Source organism: Strigops habroptila, chromosome 5 (assembly GCF_004027225.2).
Source record: "Strigops habroptila isolate Jane chromosome 5, bStrHab1.2.pri, whole genome shotgun sequence".
Taxonomy (NCBI): domain Eukaryota; kingdom Metazoa; phylum Chordata; class Aves; order Psittaciformes; family Psittacidae; genus Strigops; species Strigops habroptila.
Genome location: NC_044281.2, coordinates 23,595,540 through 23,609,216, shown reverse-complemented (window position 1 = coordinate 23,609,216; position 13,677 = coordinate 23,595,540). Strand labels below are relative to the sequence as shown.

At 41.9% G+C, this 13,677-nt stretch overlaps 1 protein-coding gene across 5 annotated transcripts in view; it reads left to right on the top strand.

Annotated features, from left to right (window-relative positions):
• Positions 1-13,677, top strand: part of SLC4A10 (solute carrier family 4 member 10) — a 190,591-nt gene that overhangs the window by 27,234 nt on the left and 149,680 nt on the right. For 2 of the 5 annotated variants that reach the window (XM_030488864.1, XM_030488858.1), the window contains exon 1: positions 9,052-9,270. The exons of 2 other annotated variants lie outside the window; for them this stretch is intronic. In XM_030488864.1, the coding sequence (XP_030344724.1) occupies positions 9,223-9,270 (48 nt within the window). In that variant the 5' untranslated portion in view covers positions 9,052-9,222. Of the gene's footprint in view, positions 1-9,051; positions 9,271-13,677 lie in introns of those variants that run through there. One more of the 5 variants, XM_030488862.1, reaches the window with a different exon arrangement.

Below are 13,677 nucleotides of genomic sequence, written 5' to 3'. Positions count from 1 at the left end.
AGCTGACCCATACCAGATGCACGACTCTGCATTTATTGTTAAACTTTCTGAGGTTTCTGCCTGCCCATGCCTCCGGTTTGCTGAGATCTTCATAAATGGCTGCCTGATCCTCCAGTGTATCAACCGCTTGCCCCAGCTGGGTGCCTTGCCATGGGCTTCAGGAGGGCTCTTTCTGTCCCATTGTGTGGGTCATTGATGTTAAACACTTGAGGCATTAGAGAGGATCAGCCCCAAAACTGACTGACTGGAAATGGGCACCACTTATAGCTGGCTGCAGTTAGATTTTGAACCACCAACCAGTGGCCTTTGGGCCAAAATGCCCACGCAGCTTCTTACTGAGTTTGTGGTTCACCCATCCAGTTAGTACCTCCTCAGTTTCCCTGCAAGGATGTGATGGAGTGACTGCATTGAAAGCCTTGTTAATGTCAGGGTAGATGACGGTGTTTGTCCTCTCCTTGCCCACAAATACAGCCATTTCATTATGGAATGGTTCTGAGCTTTTGGACAAATGCTTTTAAGTATGGTTGCAGCTTACAGAACATGCGTCATTAACAGTTGTGTATTGGGACCCCCAGTATACTTTTATATTATTGTCACTATTATCAAACACAATGAAATAGGGGTCTACTGCATACTATGTAGTCTTCCTAAGGGAAATTTCACGCTGTGAAATTCTTATAAAACCATGGAATTGTTATCATTGACTTCAGTGAGGCCAGTAACTCCATAAAGATTTCATTTTCTGTGTCCTAATTACCTGCCTATTGGGGAACATGAATAAAGTTGTTCTATTTGCAGAATTAAAAGCTCAAGTGAAAAGTGTTTATCTTTAAAGAGTACAGTTACTACCTTGTAGTAACTATTGCACTGTGTTTGAAAAAAGCAATTGCAATTCAGTGGAAATTCTTTTCAACTCCCTAGTTTTGTTTTTAGTTCGCTACTTCAGTAAGGAATGCACTTCATCTCAAAAGCCTATTTGTATTGGAGCTGTGCCAGTTTATACCAGCTGGTCTTGTGAAATTGCAAGCCAACCAGGATCCTGCATTCTGGATTTCAGGTAAGAGATTTTTTTCTGGAAATGTAGCATGTGGAAAAATAAGACGGATGTGTACTTCTGTTTCACTAGTAGGTTAACATTAACAAAGCACACAGCAAATGTTTGTCCTGTATGTAGTGGTGAGAGCAGCAAAATGAACAAAGGTGGTATTTTGAAACATTCCTGGAAGGAGCGCATGATTAGAAAATATGGTAAGAGTTAGTGTCTGTTTGTTTGTATTTGGTATCTCTGAGTATGCTCCCAGAGGAGGAGAAAAAAATTGCATTTGCTAAAAGATGTTACCAGAGTCAGGCTCCTACCAAAGGTGGGTAGAGTAGAGAGGGAGCTAGACTGCCAGCATCCACAAATTGCCTGTAGCAATGGTTTGATTATAACTGCAGTGTTATGTACAATCTAGAGTGGGTTTTTTATTGGAATATTTGTAACCTTAGTAGCTTTGTTTAAAACATTTTAATTAAGAAATTACTTTCTGTGTGGATTTTTTTTTTGTTGTGTGTGTTGGTTTGTTTGTTTTTTTCTTTTTTCCCTACAAAAGGTTCATGCCAGCAGCCCTTCGACTAAACGTAAATTTAGTTGGTTCATAAGCATCGCAAAGAAACAAAAAATAATTCAGACTTTACTTGTTTTCTGCACCAAAGCACATCTCATACTGCATTTTTTAAAATGTAACAGGAATAATGTAATCAGTACAAATCTAAAAAGGTAAAAGTTTTGAGGTGAGATCTTACTGCACAGAAGCTGATAGCAGAATTTTCAAGGGCTCCATAGAGTCAAGACTTCATCTTTTGTTTGGTATTGTTAGGCTTGGCTGGCTTTGCATCAACATAAGCCCATTTTACAAAAATAACTTCTTTCATTGCTTTATTATTCCTGAAGTTTGGAAATTAACTCGTGGTTTTATTTGAAATTCAAATACCAGCAAAAGGTTGCAAATAAGCCATCTATTAAAGGTTTCTCTTTATTAAAGGAATATTTTTCTGATGAATATGCACTAATCCTAGTCCTCTCGTTTTCTGATTTTGGATATTGCGTGAAATTGTTCACTCTGCTGCTAAAATTGGCTGGCAACCTTCTGAGTGCATTTTGTTTTTTGAATTATGAAGGTGGAGAGCGCATCAGAGAGACATAAAAGACTTAATTAGGTAGACTTCAAACATTTCTACTATCGCGACACTTTAAAATGTGTATACTTTTTTTGTTTTTTTAACTAAGCAAGCTTAGCTCTGAATATGTGATGAATATTTGAGAACTGGATCTCAACTGCAAGCATTAATTTGGGTACCTTTTTTGCTGAAACTGTGTGGAAATCTGGAGTTCACTCTTGTGTACAGAAGTTATTAACTGTGCCCTTGGTGTGAATCTCATTGTTAATTCCATACTAATCTGATTTTGGAGCGAATAGTGGAGACCCTGGTCTGGGACCATGCTAAATCAAAGGGAGGGAGCAATTAATCCTTGGTGTATATGTTAGGAAGGGTGAGAAAAGACTCCCTGAAGAGGTGATGACTATGACACCACATTAACTAAATACTGTTCTGGTATTCCAGATAATGCAGTTTTAACTTTCTAGCTGCGTTCAAATCTAACAGCTCAGGCATGACACACACAAACTCTGCGCTGCTTCAAGGACCCACACGGCTTGGGTGCAGATGAGTCTAGTTCTCACAGCTGAGTGCTTCTGTTTCTGGGATTAACATACATAGCTTTGGTGTTTTAGATGTATGTGCAAAATATTACTGTTCGTAAATTGTACACATCTCAAGGAATATTTATTTTTATAGTTACATGAATACCTATAGAAAAGCTTAAGTTTTGTGCTTTTTGCTTGATCACAGTAAGGTTGCATGATCAGTGTGGTCTGCTATAGAGGCTGACAGACCTCCTGCTGAAGTGCTTATAGTTTAAGGCGAGTGACAGACAGAAGATGTGATTAGCATTTAAAAGGTGAAAGTAGGTACATGCACTTCATAATATTTACTTTGGCATGTATTTGCAAATTTGAAATATTGCAAACAAATAAAATCACAGCCAGCCTTATTCATCTTTCCCTCTATCATCTGACCCTGTAGATGCCTCCGCTAGGAACTCTCCTTGTGGTGCAGTGCTTAAGGGAGCAATCACGTTTCATGATGTGGAAAACAGGGCATGATCCAGAGGTCAAAGGCATATAGTCTGGCTTCTGAGTGCTACATTGTTAAGATAAGTTTTAGAATATTGTGGTGCTCCTGTGCAAATTGGAATAGGTCAGAAGAGCCATGACAGCAGTGCAAAGTCTTCCCCTGCAGTAAGGAATTAGAAGCACTATAAAGGAAGAGAAGTATTAATACAGAACCTACCTGTATGAAGAAAACACAGGTGGTCTTGGTCTAGAAATAGAGATGTAGTAAGATCCAAGAACTTGAAGCTCAATCTAGGCAAATGTCTTACATCTGCAAGATACATATTTAGTTATAGTTTGCTGTTGGAATAACTGAGCAAACAGCAAATTATTCCTTCCTTGCAGGTTTTAAATTAAGATAGCTTAATCTTTCTCAAGGATTATTTAGGTCAGTGACTAATCAGGGCCTGATTCAACGTATTTTATTTATAAAGTCGGATTAAATGGATATGTTTGAGGAATTTCTTTCAGCTGAAAAATAAGCCTAGAAAGGGTAGCTATCTTAGTAATCAGCAAGCTAATGTACTGATTCATTTTACGTATTGTATTATTAGGTAGAGTCTTTAACATCTCTTATTTTAGATTTTAAAATAGTATTCTCTAATATTAACTTAGCAAGTAGCAAAATTCAAAGGCTCATCTTAGAATCAGAATACCATAAAATTCATAGCTTTTGGTAGGTGATTCATTGTGGGGAAAATTAAGGAAGTAACAAATATTTGGTGCTCTTTAGCAACACAGATTGTCTCACTGTTACAGGAGTTGTAGGATTGGGCTTGTGGACACAGACATATTTCATTGGCATTACTTTTTTTTGGCTGAAGAATGTGAGAGGTTATATTAGTGAGACAATTATTAGAATACTTTTTTCCAGTTCTGATGCCAATATTAAAAAAGAGATTATGTCACAATCAAAGCATACATCCCAATAAGCCCTGAACCTTTTTGGATCATGTTTCAAATGAATTAAGTTAGAGTCAAATAATTTCAGACAGAGTATATTAGCATAAGAAAGAGCCATTACTGCTTTCCAATGAAATGAGAAACATAACTGAGTACCACCTGTCACAAAGGCAGTACAATGATCCAGATGGTTATTTATTTTCAGATAGAGAGGAAGAATGGAGAGAGGAGAAGCTGCTGCCAGAATTTATGTTGTTTCCCCCCCTGCTTTGTTACCTTCTTGTCGGAACAGTTTTTCTAATTCCAGGAAAAAAAAAATTCTTTGGAATAGGTTGTATTGATGGGATGTTTCTTTTGATATCAAGGTAGATCACTTTTATTAATATAAAATGCAGTTTGAGAGGGCCACCCATTACTATTTCATTCTTGTACCATCAATAAGAGAAAAATAGAATGAAAGGGATTTTGGCTACTTGGTAGTGATTTCTTTTTGCTCTGAAGCTCAGAAATGAATTTGCAATTTTACTTGAAATAGAGATACCTGTAACAAGCTGAAAATAACCTGCAGTTTTTAAAAAAGATTTCCCTTCATTGAAGAAATATTTTTATGATAAACATGCACAATACGAGCATTCAAACTAATGTGTATTGTGCATGTATTTTATTTACCAGTGTATTTGAGGCTTGACCTTAGGCAGGAACCAAGAGAGGGCAAACTGAGCTCACCCTAGTCCTTTCTGATTTTGAAAACTGTGTGAAATCGTTCACTGTGCTGCTAAAATCTGCTGGCAACATTGTTAGGTCTGACAGAGTGCAGGTTCTTTTTGGAATTAAGAACATGGTAAGACTATTGGACATAGATGTAAATGAGTGAAGTAGCTTTCAAGCATACTTCTAGTATGGGGACATTTTAAAGTAAGTAAGTGGTTTTCATGATCAGCTTTGTAAACTAACTACTATGTGGAAATCAAGAGTTCATTCTTGTTCAGCAGCAATTCTCCCCCACCTCCCCCATCCCGGTAGAGTGACATATTTTATGGCTAAACTGGGAGAACAGCCAACACACCCAGGATGTCTTCCTAGAACAGGAATACAGAAATTGTATTCGGAGAAATTTATTTTAAATTATAGCTTTATTTTGATGACAAAATGAAAACTGACATAAAAGTATGACAGTAAAAATGTGAGTGGTATTGGGCCAATAAGTGATACTAGGCTTCTGTGACAGCTTATTTACATTTATACTTATATTAAAAATATCCATATACAATTAACATTGCTTATTATATCCGAATACCTTCTTGGGATTTAGGTGGAGGAAGTATCTGTCATTCTTGATAATTAGGGAGTAGTCTTTAGGTAGGAAACTAGAATTTATATTACAAAGACATGATAAGGCAAGTATTGCAAGACCTCTCATGAGCTTGAATGCTGTAATTTTTAGGGCTTTATTTTGGAGCTGTATCTTATCGTACATCTATTATTGTATACACAAAGCTATGTCTGTGGTGTGTTAGCCAGTGGGAATTATTTACATCCCTGACCATTTTAATGTCAAACCCAGATAGGCGGGTATATGCCACATGCCTCCAAAGTCTACACTATATATCCCTCCAAACTACTTTGAGAATGGTCTGAGCCTTCTGAATGTATTTCCCCTTACATATAAAACATACACCTTGAGAACAGATTTTAAGGAATGAAACCTCCTTCCAGTGGTGTTTAAAGCATTAATCATCACTCAGGAAAACACGTGAATTACTGGCTTGCTGCAGGCCAAAGGGGTAAGAGCCAGTTTTAGGAAGGAGAAGAATAAAAGCCAACTTTTGCTGTCTTTGTTTTCTGCTGAAAGATGACACCAGGCAGGGATCTGGTCAGTTTCTAACTTCAGTTCAGAACATTAATGAATGAGAAAAATATTTCCCCTTTTTCCAACTGAAGTTTGCTCTAGGAGCTTTATTATTGGAAAACTGAATGTAGAAGTCCTTGCTATATAATGCACTAGATATATATATAAAGACAAAATTAGAGTCTGACATAAATATGTCACAAAAGTATTCATTCCAATAGCATATCCTAGGTATTCTTAAGATCTTAAAACTTAAGTGTATCTGCATATCGTGATTTCACAACACCTGCTCTTCTTGTGTTCAAGTTTCTAGAATTATTGATGACTTGAGAACCTCCTCTTCCTTTTTTCCTTAGCCATCATGTACAAAAGCTTCAAAATATCATTTAGTTGTATACTAAAAGTTCAAACTTGATGCTAAAGCCTGCTCTGCCTCGTGACCTGATCCAATGGAAGGCGTCCCTGCCCATGGCAGGGGGGTTGGAACTAGGTGATCTTTAAGGTCCCTTCCAACCCAAACCATTCCATGATTCTACGATTTTAAAGCTAATTCTTTTGGGATGGGAAGGGATACTCTATTACTCGACTGTAATAGAGTAATACTGAAAAAGAGAAAATTACTGGGCATGTCTGAGAGTATGGCTCACATCAGATTCAACAGTGAAAGAAGCCAACTTGAAGAAAGGGAGAAATCAAATTTAAATTCAATTATAAGCAACTGGAGAAAAAATATTACTTTCTCTTCATTCTCTCTTTGGTGTGATATACTGCTAGGAAGTTACTAAAGAAAAATTGGTAGCTTAGCTATGTCTGATTGAAAATAGAACTTTCAGCTCAGTCTTTTATGTTCTTCCACTTTTGTATTTGGAAAGCCTTTAGCTTTGGAACTTTTGAATTCAACATTTTGGATCTTAGTACTGTCATTGCTGTTGAAAAGAATGACTTGCACTTTAGCTACTAATTTGTGGCTTTGTAGTTATGGAGGTCTGTGATGTTTTAGCATGAGTGGAGCAGGACAATACAGAATGATTTGGGGAGTTTTGATATTTAACAAAGTTTTTCCATATTTTGTCTATTATTCAATAATGGTGGACTCCTGACTGTAAAGCACTCTGGCAAAGAACCTTTGCAATCACATCGCTGATCCTAAATCTCTTTTGCCGGCACATTCAATAACTCACTTGTACCTTGTGTGAATGCTGCTTGTGGTCTTGATCCTGTTTCTCACTGTGAAATGTTGGGAAATAATGTTGTGCACACAGTAAGCTGATACACTTCCTCACAGCCTTTGTAAAATCTGATTTGTCCCTGGACTTTGCTTTTAGAGGTGTATTTGTGAATGAATGTGTTCTGGGGAATCTTTTGGGGAGTGAAAGATGTATAAATGCCATTGAGCTTGATGTACCGCAGTATGTTGTTAAAAAATGCTCTTGGACAAGCTCGAGGTATTTAGGCAGAGAAGACTTAGGATGCTTATATTAATGTTCATTGAAATTGCTGCCTGTAGACTGAAGGTTTTTGGTTTCACAAGTGGTATATTCACTTTAAATCTTTTTTTCTTTAAAGAAGGAAAACCATTTTTAAACACATTCCTTTCACAGCTTCATAATAACTTTTATAGCTTAATTATAAGCTCCTACAAATAGGGTTTTACTGCGCAAATGCTGACACAGCCTTACCTCTAGTGACCTGAATGGCCTCCTATGTTAATTACTGTAGGTCAGTAATCATATTATAAAAATATGCACCTAGCTTCTGCCCCAGAATCCGGACCACAGTGTTGTTTGTCTTTCTGTACAGTGTTACATGTATGTATCACTTGGTACTGAGCCCGAATTCTCAGTTGTGACTCAGAAAAATAGTCTGCTCCTTTGTGAGAACCAGCTTGAATTCCCTTTCCTTTACACTACCTCTCCAGCTTTGTGTCTGACGTGCAAATCAATCAACCTGGAAAATCTTTAGGGGACTTGAACAATATGCCTCACGGCAGATGAAGTTAAATCAGATTTAGCAAAACTATTCGTTGATCTACTTTTAGACAGCAAAGGCTATCAAAAACGTAGGGGATGGCCTGCTGCTTTGGCAAGGCAATCAATGTTAACAGGGTGACAGAGATTTACTTGTTAGCTCAGTTTTCCTATTCAGGTCTCTGCTCATTTTGATTCTTATGCCCACAGGTGTGGATGGGAATGTTGTTTTGGGAGATGTGCTGGGAAGTGACGAATATGAGAACTTCTGTAGCTCAGCTGTCTTGGTAGGCACCATTGCACCTGTCTTTAATAATACAAGTAGTATGGGGGCTGAACTATCTTTATGCTCACTTGGGTAGTCAGACTTGGACTTTGACAATTGTTCATGTAGCTTGTTGGGATTTTGATATGGCTGAATGTGGCTGTTGAGTTCTAGAGCCAGACTAGGACAAGCTGAATGTGTAGCAGGCTTGAATGATTAAATTGGTTGAAGAAGAGGGTAAGACTCCCATTGAATTAACTCTATTCAGAAGGATATGGTAACCGGGTATGCATTCATAACTTGCAGGTAAAAGGGGATGGTGGGGGCATTACAGCATAGAATGGGCCAGACCCTAGACACCCTCTATTTTGAAGGCGCCGTCTGCGTCTAAGTGCCAAAGCCTGGCAGGTTCAGGCAGAGATCACTGGTTTTCAGTGCTCTTCGGATGCCGACTAGATCAAACCAAATCTCGGCCCAAGAGTGCGCTGAAGCAACAGTCCTGGGGAGACTGTGGCTGAAGCCTGGTGTGAAGTGGTAAACTTGGAAGCCGTGTCCTGATCTGGTTTGCAATAGCGGCACTCGGGAATTCGGGGGGTCCGGTCCCTCCGCTTCCTCGGGCTCGGACAGGAAGCCCGCTCCCATTTCGGCCGCGGGAACCGGCATCGCCGGCCCGAGCAAACGTGCCGTGTGGAGGCACTCGCGGCTCCGGGGTGCCCCGTGCTCAGGCGCGGCCGCGCAGGGCCGAGACCCGGCCGCCCGCCCTTCCCGGGCGGCGGCGGCAGCAGCAGCAGCGGCAGGACGCGGCCGCATCCCGCAGGTGGATCCGGCTCCTGCCTCCCCCCGCGCCGGGGCGAGGAGCCATGTGACTGGCGCGCTTCCTGCCTCCGCGCCACCTGATCCGCGGAGGGAGCGCGGCGGCGCGCGGAGCCCAGCGCAGCCCAGCGGCTCCCGCAGCGCCCGGGAGCGCGCGCCGGCGGGCGGGCGGCGGGGAAGGCGCCGCCGGCCCCGCGGCCGCGCCGCCGCATGGAGACCCAGGACCAAGGGGCGCAGATGGAGCCGCTGCTGCCCACGGTACGGCCGCCGCAGCGCGGCCCTGGCTGCGGGAGGGGGGTGCGAGGCGCCCCACGGCGAGGCAGCCGGGGAGGGGTCGCGGGGGGCGCCTTCCTGCCCACCTCTGCTGGGGGTCGGAGCTGGTTTCTTGGTGTATGTGGAAACAGGTTGGCTCGCTCCGGTGCCGGGCGGTGCAGCGGCGGGGTTGCTTGGGCGCCAGCGCGCTTGGGGATGAAGCGGCGTGTGTTTGTGCGTGCGTGCGTGTGTGTGTGTGTCCCGCCGGGGCGAGCACCCTGCCCTCCGGCTCCCCCCGCTTCAGACATCCTCTTCCCCTCGGTACTCCTCTCCGCGTCCCCCCGCCTCCGACATCTCTGTTCTCGGTGGGGCAGCGCTGGGGTACGGGCACCTGTGGGCTGCGACGTGGGGTCCCGCTCCGGCCTCGGGCTGTCCTTGCAGGTCCCGGCCCTTCCTCGCCTGCAGACCGCAGAGGAATCTGCCGAGGTCTGGCACTTGCATGGCGGGGTCTGGCTCCCCCCGGATCCCGGGCTCCGCTTCGTGCCGTGGTGTCGCAGTTTCTTGTGTTCAGTGGTGGAGCTGGTAATCTGTGGGGTTATTGTCGTTTGGGGGGCGGGTACGGGAGCACCCCTGCCTCTGAGCCCAGTGCGGTTGCACTGCTACGGCTGGGCAGCATTTCTCCAGCAAATAGGAAAGGGGTCGGTTGGTGGGGGACCTCTTACACTGTTAAATCAGTGGAGACGCTCTTTCCTGTCTGGCTTCCCCCAAGCACAGGGTTTGCAGGCATACAGAAGGTGTGAGTGTGGGTGTCGATCTTTATCTCGTACTGAGATTCTGTTTGTGAATGGTGGTTCCTGCCTTGCACTGGAAATCAGTCCGTCTGGGGCAGGGAGAAGTCTCTCGTGCATACACGAGTGTCTGACAGGCGTACACATCCCTGTGAGCACACCGCGTAGGTCTGCAGAGGCTTCCTTTGCTCCTGTAATGGCTCTGTGTTAGTGCGACATTGACAAAGCTTGAAAGAGACAAGTCTCAGCTGCTGCAGGTTGATGAGCTGCACTCATGGCAGGCCTCCTTTTTGTAGGGTCTGTTCCCATCATCTGTTGACATAGTCCATTTTGCAGTCAGGTGGCAGGTTGCTACACAGTGTGAGGTTATCCCTGGCATCTTCTGTCTCCTTGTGGCAGAGACAGTTTTTCCTGTTACTCTCTCAATACCTTTTATGAATCCTAATTCCTGTTTCTTGCTGCTCTTGCACTTTCTGGTGCTGGAGTAGAAGGTCCTGTCTTTTTCACTGGCAGACTGGCTGCAGAGTTCCTTTCCTTAGAGAGATAATTCAGTATAAATTCAGTTTTCATTGTGATCACTGATTCTTGTCGAAGGCTTAGTCCTCAGTGTTTCATACCAGTGCAGGAGCCTGCAGTTGGTAGCAGTCTCGCTCTTGCTCATACCTTGCTAGCAGCCTACGTGCTTGTCTTGCTTTGCCAATATGTGTTGTCTCTGGTTGTGCAATGGCCACTGCACAGGGAGTCAGAGAAGTTGGCTTTTAGAAGGTGCAACGTACAGGATTGCCTTGTGCTATCTGGTTTGGAGTTTTGTTCCTTCAGGGCTATGCACAGGAAAAAAGGCTGTTGCTGTGGTTAAGAGGGCCAAAGAAGATAGGATTTCTTGTGTGCTAATGAGGGGAGAATTGTCCCTGGTTCCCTCTGCAGCTCTAACTGGCGGCACCTTGCCCGATGCCGCATCTGTCTGCAGGGCTGCAGGTCCCCATCAGTGCTGTTGCTTGTTACATTTGTGTCCTGGTTCCCACCTCCATTTACTTCAGCAGCTGTTGTGCTTGCTTCAGGTAGGAAAGAGAGACTTCTATACTCCATGTGATATATATCATGGTGTGCCGCCTTCCTCTGTCCTCCCTTACTCTTGCTGTTTCTGACAGAACCCCTGTAGGTCAATGAGGCGATGTTGCTTTCTTGCCACAGTGATGGTAGAAGACATAGCTCCTTCAGTCTTAGAGATTTTTCTGTCCTAGTGGCATTTTCTTCATGCGTCAAGTGATTAAGTGTGTGTATGTGCTCTGGCAGTCTCTGCCTGGCTGATGTCTAGAGCCCTACATGAGGTAAAGGCAGAAGTGGCTTTTGCATGGTGGGAGTGTTGTACCTGGAGTCATGGCAGAGTTTAAGGAGCAGGAATCAGAGCTAATGTTAGTGTTTTTAGCCTGGGAGGTAATGCTGTGACACAGCGGTATCTTTAAAGTGCTTCTGTTTTAGGGATCAGTCATCATCTTGACTTGAAACAAACGAATGGGAGTGTGAGCTGTAAGACGAATACAGTTCTGTTCCCAAACGTTGTCCCAGTTTAGTGGACTCTGGCTATGAAGAGAAATGCTCCTAGGTGAGCTCCTTTCCTTCAAGAGCTTAGTCTAATGGCAACAGTGTGTTTATTTTTTTCCCTTTTTTTTTTTTTTGTGAAACTGTAACACATGATACAGTTTAATTGTTATTTATAGTAAAAAGATAGCAAATGTAGTTCTTGATTAATTTTATCTTCTAATGGTGCTCAGAGATTGTGAAGCCTCAATATAATTCCCCACCAAAATCCCGCAGGCTGTACGAAGTGGAATCTATTTTTACTGTAGTGTTAGTCATATGTTGTTATTGATTTATTATAAAAGCATTTAATTAAAACCCCCAATCCCTAGCAATTTGCAAAATGATAAAATACTGTGGTTTTGGGGGGGGTTAAACGATTTCCTTACCAGTCTCCTTTCACAGAACTGTTTCCAAAAGGAGATTTACACTGCCACAAGACCTCTGTTAGCGGTTGGGATACCGCTTCTCATTTTTTTTTTTTGCAGTGTGGGCAAATTTCTCTGAAAATTATTGAAACTCTATTGCAAATTGTCTGTAATTGCAATATTGTAGAAATAAATGTAAAAGGAAATTGTTCACCTGGAAACAATTTGTTCAAACTGCTTTTGAAAATGCAAATATAGTCTTATTTTTATTGTTCAATGCATACACTGATATGGTAACAAATTGCAGGCTTGTATGCTTTCTGTATCATCTAATGTTTTATTTATCAGTCATCAAGTATATTTTTTCAGTATGATTATTCAAAGTGCTTTAAAATAGTTGTGAGTAATTGAAAGATTGCTGAGGAGTCATCATTTGTTTACAGAATGGGAGAAACAATCTGCAGATCTTCTCCACAAAGATACTTTATTGATTTCTAATCAACGGACCAGATATGGTTAGTTTATCTGTATACATGTGTACCTTATTGCATGTAAATTATTTTGCAAGTGGTCACTTAAGGCAGTGTTTTTGCAGTGGAAGTTACTCGGTAGTATATTCGTTTATGTCTGTTCTGGATCTTTCTTGTATGCAAGTCAAAATTTGCTTTCAAACCAGGGTTGTTGTCAGACAGAGGCTTGATATTTCAGATAGGAGGAGCATGTACAGACAAAGTGCAGATATTTTGTTAGCTATGTTTATGCTGGGCATGTCATTTTCGTGTGTTTTCTGAAGGTAACAGTAAAACCCAAGTATGTAAAGCCAAATAGACTTTTCTAAGTTCATATTCTCTTGCTTTCCTGATTCAGTCTGATTCAGCTGTTTTTATTTATTTATTTATTTGAAAAGCCTGGCAGGTACAAGACCTTAGAGCATAATATTGGTGATACATGCCCAGAGATACATGTATGTAATGTATATGCATGTGCTATGGTAAGTTATAGTTGCTGTAGGTAAGATATCGTTTCTAATCGAGTACTCTTGTTGCTGCTGCAAATGGCACGCAGTTACTACTACTTAGGCCTCTGTATGTGGGAGAATGGTATAGCGAGATCTTGGGTAGTAGCTATTTTTAATGTGGCAGGTGAGTGTGGGAAGCTGCTCACACTAACAGGCCAAATTCTCTTGCTTTTGTTGATGCTGAGTGGGACCTCCGACGAGACTTGCAGATGAAATGTATTGCTCATTATGAGAATGGATGGCAGAGCCTGAGCCCACAGTTTGCATAACAGTACTAATTCCCAGTTCGTTTCATCGAAATTTAGCATTATAGCAGCACTTAAGGCAAGTTTATAGAGACTACAGGAATGTCGTGTTTCTTTTGGAAAAATACAGCAGCAGTATTACATTTTCAAGACAGGAGTACTGAGATAATAACACTGTTGATAATAAAACCCCAAAACCTAATTGTAAGTATAAATCTAGGATTGAATTGCTTTGGGCATTTCCCTTTTTTACTGCTTGATTCCAAGTCCTGAGTGAAAAGAAAAAAGAAAACTTTTTCCAGGAAAATGCTAGAATGAAATGAAGTAACAATCGGGGCACATTTATTTAAGCACCTCCCCTCCCACTTATATTTGCCAATGTCATGATTATAAAAGATTTCTCTGGATCATATGAT